We start from the raw sequence: 8,330 nt of genomic DNA on the forward strand, positions 1-8,330 counted from the left end.
GGAAATAGATACGCTCAGTTTATGTACTTTCGGCAGGCATGCATACTGGTGCAACCTGTTTGACTTTATAGGCAATCACAGGCAAATTTATAAATGGACACACCCTCTAAGAGGATGGTTTTATTCACTGTATTTTCCTTGATACAATTTGGATTTTTACCACGTACACATATTATTTTTTCAGTAAAAAAGTTAAATCATTAGAAAACAGTAATTCTCATTGACAAGAAGACCCTCCTTCCTATTCATACAGCAACATTTTACTTCCTATGTCACACCATGAAGCAGCCCCCAGCAGCAGTAGGCCAGAGTTGTTTTCATGTCCCACATCCTGGCTAGGATTATTCCAGGGCTCTGAGGGCATCTGCTTAGATCTATCTACACATTCATATTTTTTCCCTTCCTTCCTTCCCCTTATTTCAGAAATAATTCAAGAGGACTGATAACTTGATAAAGAAGTTCTAAAATAAAGTAGATCAAAGTAACATACTTCTTTGCACAATTCATAATATTAAATTTTGATGAAAGGAAACTTCTGAATTATGCTTAGTTTAGGTTATTTTAATAATGTTGCACTTCCTGAATACATACATACTATAACAGCAGAAAAAGTTTTCCCAGAACACAGTAGAAGGTTGGGAGTAGTTAGCCAAAATTTAAAAGTGGTTGTGGACAAGGTACCCTTCAAACTGGGTTTAAGATTCCCTTCTGAGAATGAAAATTTGAAGAATCAAACTGTGACAAATGAGATCAGTAATCTGTAGCAATCACATAACAAAAAAGATTGCCTTTTAATATTTGATTAGTATTTGGTAATATCCCAAATCCAATCAAAGTGATCCAGCTATAGTTTTAGGATAGCAAAACTTCCACATGACTAAACTGAAGAAACCTTAAACCTCATTGACTATAATATGCTCTTTTGGGAGGCAGAATTATTGGGGGTGGAGAGTGCACGATACATATGAAAATGGCAGGTTGGAAAGCAAGTATTGGTCATGTGTCCCCAAGATGGAGCAGAAGAGGTTTTAACCAGCCAACATTCAGCCCACTTGGAAATGTTTATCCCCATGGAATGTGTGTATCAAGGAAGTGCCATTAAGGTTCTTTAGCCTGTCCCTGGCAATGATTCCATGTTCCCTGTACTACCTTCCCATGTTTATTTGCCTTCTCACAGGCCACTGCAGTCAGCCTCACAGGATGCCATTTAGTCTCCTAAATCGTATGGGGGATTTAGGAGTCATTTAATTTAACGTCTTCCCAATACAGGAATGTACCCTGCTATGGTTTGAATGTTTATGTCCCCCCAAAATTCATGTTAAAATTGAATCCCCCAAAGCAATGGTATTGAGAGGGGAGGCTCTTGGGAGATGATCAAGTCATTAAAAGTTTAACCCTCAAGAATGGGATAAGTGCCCTTAGAAAACAGGCCTAAGGGAGTTTGTTCACCCTTTCCACCATGTGGGGATGCATCAAGAAGGTGCATTCTTTGAAGCAGACAAGCTTCAACAAGCCCTCATCAGACATTAAATCTGTTGGCACCTTGATCTTAGGCTTCCCAGCCTTCAGAACTGTGAGCAATACATTTCTGTTGTCTATAATTACCCAGTCTGAGGCATTTTGTTATAGCAACCTGAAGGGACTAAGACACTCTCTGACTTGTCATCACCTTCTACTCCAGACCCACTATCCATGATCCTTTCAAAGAAACTTGTTCTACCAGTCCCCGAGTAAACTTTCCTTCCAAGCTGCAGTCCCAGGAAACTCTTCAGTCCTTTGTAAGGCTCCTGAAACTCCAATCCACTCTTAAGAAGTAAATGGGTAATGTTCTCACAACTTTATTTGGCCTTAATTGGGGGAAAGGAAACCAATAAAACTATCACTTTAATTTCTTTATTCATCAATAGTATCCGAAAAGAATCAGGAGTTACAAAAACAAGTTAAATGCAATATGGAAGCCTACTAAATACAAATACAAGTTCACAAACACATATGCAACAGAAACTTGTTTAGATTGTTTCTTGAAGTTTGACTATTTAAAAACATAGGTGTAAAGGAAAGACATTCAGACTGGTCCACGTGGGCTTGTTAGCAGGCAGAGGAACCCTGCTTTCAAAAACTGAGAGTCCAGAGTCACGGCATGTGGGAAGGTTTCCACAGACACTGGATCTTAACAGATGCTATAGTGTTTACAAAACTACACACACAGAGAAAGCCCAAGGAAGCCTGCAGGCTAAGCCCTATGCCTTTAGAGGGCTGAAGGAACTAAACCTGATTTAATCCTGTTTGCTCCATGTAAAACTTTATGCAAGACTTCCCAGACTAGGCTATTTAGCAGCTTTCCATGAATGGTCCTCAGATCATGTGATTCTATGGCATAGACAACAGCTGCCCTGTTTACACAGAAGCAGAAGAATGTGGATTTGCTCTTGGGAGTTCAATGTTGCAGGATAGAGTAGTCTTGGATGGTAACCACTGTTCTAAATATGACTAGTGAAGAGACACTGTGGTTTTTTGCTTTTAACAAACTGATACTCTTGCCCTCCTCCCATAGTGTCCAAGGGCTGGCAAAACTTTTGATTAAGGCATGCTGCTGTGAGTTCTCCAAGGCACTTGGACAGGGAGCTGCATTTCAGACTGAACAAGTGGAGTTTGAAGAGAGTTTTTAGATGGGATTGATACACAAAAGCTTAAAATGCTAAACAAAGTGGAATTTTCTCTTTTCAAATAAGAACAAGGAAAACTAGAAGGAATTCTATTTTTGGCACAACAGTTTCTCACAGTTGCTTGTGCATTACAACCTAAATAATTTCCTTCTGATGGTCTTTAATCTGCTTTCTACAAATGAGATCTTATGTCAAGGCTTTAATCTTTGGTATTCCAAATGCATCTTAAATAGGGTAGTGAGTGGGGTTAACTATCACAGAAGTCGAAAGACACAAGACTAACTGTAAATGACTGACCTCCCCAAGTCACAGTTTTAGGATTAAATCTCCATTTTCTTCCCCCTGTTGAATTAAAAACTTTCTTTTATCCTCATCTCTAAGGGAATGCTTTCTATTTCCAGCCGGAGGTTAAACATGAAATGCAAATATGAAGACAGAGTGGGGTGGTTCCCTTTCCCACTCTCTTCCTGCTTTACCCATGAGGACTCTGTATCACAGCACAACCTGTAGCGTCATCAGGCTGAGATCAAATTTGGTCATCTTGTTTTTGGCCATCTGATATTTCCTGTTCTAACAACGAGATTTCATTTATTCTACAGAGAAGAAGGAAAAATCACAGGAACCTATCTCCCCTCTGGACCAATGATCAGAACCACAGAATTTATAACTTATCAAATCAAAAGGCTAGTGCATTCTTAACAGCTCACTGAAGAAACTGAGGTACAGAAAAAAAGAAGAGACAGGGCCAACTCACTCTCCTAGTTAGCTGTAGGCCAATGAGCATATTGGTAGGCTGGGATATCCTAAGCCTGCTTGGCTGTACTTATCTCCATCCTTGGGAATACTGATTTGCCTGAACTTCTCAGAATAAATAAAAACAAATTAATGTTTGGATCTTGAAAGTTTTTTATGAAGACGCTTCCTTCTCTAGCTTCGGTCTAATGCACCCCTTGCTCCTCTGGCAGAGAGTGGACTGCTGGAAGCTGGGGGGCCAACTATGGGCTGCATCTAGTATGTGGCAGGGTGGGGGCATCCGGGTTATTTGAGCCCCTGCACCAGGAAGAACCCCAAACTCCTTCCACCTATGAAGTGGTGGGACTACTGAAAAATAATAAAAAAAGCTTAATACCTAGTCAAGAAAATAAAATATTAAAAAACAATAATATAATGATAATAATTGAAGAATAAAGTCAACTTGCCAAAAAAAAAAGTGTTTTACAGAGAAATAGCACCTTTGGTAAAAAGTATTTTTAAAATTTGGTTAGGTTGCCAAGGGCCTCAAAGTATACAAGTATCTGCATCATTTGGGTGTACTCTCCCAGAAACTCCATCTAAGTCTGAGGGACACTGGGTTAACTAGCAGGATGGCTATGTATCTAGAGGAAGTAATTGGGACCAAGAGATGCGTGGATGCTGGAGGTCTGTCATGCTGACGGCAATGGAAAGAGGCTGGAAGCAGAGAGCCTTCCTCTCTGTGGAACTTCCCAAACCTCTCCTCCAGGGACACTCTGCTAAGTTCTCTCTGGCATTGTGTGCACTCCCTGTAACCTGCTGACAGATGCAGTAAACTCAAAAGAGGTTCAGATTTGGGTTTGTTCCTCTTTCAATTGTGATGCAGTTTCCTTATTAAACGGCCCCAGAGCACTGTTTACAGTTTCTCTTAAAGCACTCCTAGAAATGAAGGCTGTGGCCCTTCCCCTCCTAGCCAGCCACCTTCATCTCCTTTATTGCAAAACAAATAAACAAAATAAAACTCATTGCTATATAAGCAAATACTGGTGATTTGGCGACTGTAGCAGACACTCGTGTATACTGGACTCAGCGCTGAAGTGGAAGAGAAGATGCTGGGCTCCAGACACTATCCTGTGCCTCCTCATTAGATCTCTTTGGTGCTCACTCTCTTGGTCTTTTCAGCTGTTTCCTTTGAGATGTAAGAGAAAATAGGTGTCATGGAAATACTAAACAACTGTTGGCATTTATTCTTCAAGACTATATAGCATTGGCATTTACAAGCTTATGCTGAATTTTAGTTGTTTACTTGTCTGGCTCCTCCGTGGACAATGAACAACTTGAGAACAAGAACTATGGCCTATTCATGATATGGTCATGCAGGGGCTGTCTACTGAATTAAGCTGACTCCATTTGGACTCCTATGAAAGAAGCAGATCAGACATTATGGTTCCCATTTTAAGAATGAAGAAAATGATGTTAAATGGAAATGCTACAAGATGTTCTGAATCCAACAAGTCCAAAGAAGTGTTAATTAAGTACAACAGGTTCTGGAGGCAGACTGCCTGAGCTTCAACAGGCTGTGCTACTTTTTGGGTGACCTTGGGCATATTGTGAAATCTTCTGTGTCTCAATGTCTTCAACTGCAAAACCACAGTAATAAAGTACCATCTCTTACAACAGTGCCTGGCACAAAATGGCCAATAAGGACATACGAAGATGCTCAACAACATCATTAATCACGTGGGAAATGCAAATCAAAACCACTTCACGCCTGCTAGGACAGCTAAAATAAAAAATAACAATAACAAAACCATTGGTGAGTATGTGAAGAAATTGGAACTCTATGGTGAAGATGTACAATGGTGCAGTAGCTTTGGAAACCAATTTGGCCATTTCTCCAAAGGTTAAACATGGAGTCACTGTATGACCCAGCAATTCCACTCCTAGATAAATACCCAAGAGAGCTGACAACATGTGTCCACACAAAAACTTGTGCGAAAATGTTCCTAACAGCTTTATTTATCAGAGCCCCCAAATTGAAACAACCTAAATATTCATTAAATGATGAATGGGTAACACAACATGTGGTATATCTATATAATGGAATGTTACTCAGCCATAAATAGGAAAAAAGTACTGATTCATACTGTAAGAATGAACCTTGAAAATATTATGCTAAGTCAAAGACAGAAAAGGCTATATTGTTGTATGATATCACTGTAATATATCCACAACAGGAAAATCTATAGTTAGAAAGTAGATTAGTGGTTACAAAGGGCTGGAGGAAGATGAAAATGGAGGGTTAATTCTAATGGGTATGGGATTTCTTTCTGGGATAATGAAAATGTTCTGGAATTAAGATAGTAGTGAGATGACTGACAATCTTAGGAATATACACTTTAAAGGGGTGAATTTTATGCTATGTGAATCATATTTCAATTAAAGAAACAAATTTTTAAAAACCTGACAACAGTGACTGATATCTAGCAGACACTGCTGGTGTTCCATCCATAGCCCCTTTGTGTTTAATGTTTCGGTGTACACTGGCACGACTTCCTACCTATTGCCAGCACCTGCATCTCTGCCTGATGCCTTTCTCTGGCTGCTGTAGCCTACTCTGTCCACACACACTGGTAGGCCACAAATGCCAGGGAATTATTGTTTCCCAGTAGAAGCCCTCAGCCAGTGGCTGATGGGAGTTCTTGTAGAAACAGCCCAGCTTCATCCCTACTCAAGCACTGTTACTCCATTCCCAGAGATCCCCAAGAGCATTAAGAGCCACTTGTTAACAGTGGTAACATGTGTGAATACACACTCTTTATTACTTCCTTCCCTTCCTGGACTCATTTCCCAAATCTCCCCCTGGTGTTTCCTGGCATTGCTTCCCAAATCAACTTATGTGTATTTGCATCCTTGCCTCAGTATCAGATCTGAGGGGACTCACATCAAACACAGAAACTTAAACATATTAGCTATTATAATTCACTCCGTACTGTCTGATAACTGCTCTATCCTAGACGAAAGTAATTCCTATGAAGGTTTTTTTCTCTTTCATGGGATTGAACTCATTTGGAGACTCAAGACTGGTGAAATCTGAAAAAGCAAAAATCTAGAAGCTTTTGCTTCTGCTTAAACAACTGACATGAGATTTTTATACTATTAGTAACAGTGATGACAAAATGCACATCGAGAATGATCAATAGATATAAGCAGTTACTATTAATAGTAATAGTTCTGTTTGCTCATGTCAAATATTTCATATCAATAGTTTAGCAGTTCTTATGACCATTACATTCCTTAAAAACTTCTATGTCAGACAGAAGGCTAATACTACTACATTTGGTCTACAGACAGGTAATGGAAGGTGCAATATCCTGTATTAAGACTATATAATAAGCCAGTAGGAGGATGGGCCAGGATTTCAACAGTTCCACAGTATGTCAGAGGATCACTATTCTGCTAAGAACTCTTTCCTCAAGGAAGCCTTTAACTTAATGACATAGAACCTGAACAATGTTCTTATTATCTTCTTGAGTCCCTGGGAAGGAGACTCTTTGTTAACCCCAGGCTATTTTCTAGCCAGACTGATGTTGAACTTAAATCCTTTCTGCTGTGGCCCCAATCCACTACTTTCATACTCACTGAGTGCTGACTACATACCAGGCCCTGTGAGACTGGGAGGGTACAATGATGAGCAAGTTACAGAGCCTGCTTTCAGGAGCTCACAGTCTTTGGGTCTGGACACTGGTCATGACAGGATACACACTTCCTTAAACGATGCTCATTTGCAAACCACTTCCACCTCATTTGCAAATGACCACCTGCCTGATTTTGCCTTATGCAGCCACTCACTGAGCTGTAACCTATACCTGTTGAGACCTACTGGGCCCTGTGAGGACTTCATCAGGAAACTGTCTGTATTACAGTTTGATAGTACAGGTGATGTGGTATCACTCAAGATCTACTGTATTGAACAGAGTGTGCATCCTTGGTCTCCTGGGGCACTGGGCAGTGTTTGAGTAGTATAGGGCCTGATGGCAATAGCAACACCTGAACCAGCATGGAGGCTACCACTCACCTGATGCTTCTGGAGCTCCTGGACGTATCTGGTCATCTCCTCCTCTGTCTGGGTCTGGGCCCCCTTCTGATTCTTTCCTGTAAGAAGAACCAAAGCTCAGAGCAGTGGCAGCTGTGGTAAGCCAGTGAGGAATCCGCCAAGATCTACCTAGAGGCTCTCAATTCATCTCCCATTTAACTTGCGGAAGGAGAGGTGATCCCATTTAACTTGCGGAAGGAGAGGTGAATTACCCACATTTTCTAAGTATGAAGGCATGAAGGGGCCCTGTGTAATTGATACCTCCAAGGTAACACACTGTAACAAAGCAATCTATCCCAACTCCTCTCTGGCTTTTGTTCCTTTAACTGCTTAGCACATCCCTGCCAGAAGCTGGCCCTGCAAAAAAAGTTATGGTAAAAACCTGGATCCTGACACAGGAGATTCCTCTGAGACAATGACTCTCAACCATTCACATACCATCAAAATGTCCTGGAGAACATTTGAAAAGACAGCTGTCTAGTTCCACCTTCAGAGATTCCGATTTAATTGATGTGAGGTGGGACCTGGACACCAGTACATTTTTTACAAGTCTTTCTGGTTGGTTCTAATGTGCAGCCAGGGTTGACAACCATTTCATCTACCAATGTTTCTCAAACTTGCAGTGATAAACAAAAACTACACAGGTTCCCAAGCTGCTCTTTTGCAAATGCTGATTCACTATGTTTAGGATGAAATCTCTATGCTTATCAAGAAGAATGTTGACCATTAGGAAACACTGCTAGGATGTATCTTCCAAACATTGCTATCAACCTTCCCCTCACAGCAGTTTCCCTTGGCTCTGCCTCCACTTGGCTTCATATCTTTTTTTTTTTTTT

At 40.6% G+C, this 8,330-nt stretch overlaps 1 protein-coding gene across 2 annotated transcripts in view; it reads right to left on the bottom strand.

The window, feature by feature from the left end:
- Positions 1–1,877: 1,877 nt before the first annotated feature.
- Positions 1,878–8,330, bottom strand: part of FSTL1 (follistatin-like 1) — a 61,244-nt gene continuing 54,791 nt past the window's right edge. For both annotated transcript variants that reach the window (XM_011940648.1, XM_011940649.1), the window contains 2 exons: positions 7,477–7,553; positions 1,878–4,587 (listed from right to left, as the gene is read on the bottom strand). In XM_011940648.1, the coding sequence (XP_011796038.1) occupies positions 4,543–4,587; positions 7,477–7,553 (122 nt within the window). In that variant the 3' untranslated portion in view covers positions 1,878–4,542. The remainder of the gene's footprint in view (positions 4,588–7,476; positions 7,554–8,330) is intronic.

The sequence above is a fragment of the Colobus angolensis genome, unplaced genomic scaffold (assembly GCF_000951035.1).
Source record: "Colobus angolensis palliatus isolate OR3802 unplaced genomic scaffold, Cang.pa_1.0 Scaffold190, whole genome shotgun sequence".
Taxonomy (NCBI): Eukaryota; Metazoa; Chordata; class Mammalia; order Primates; family Cercopithecidae; genus Colobus; species Colobus angolensis.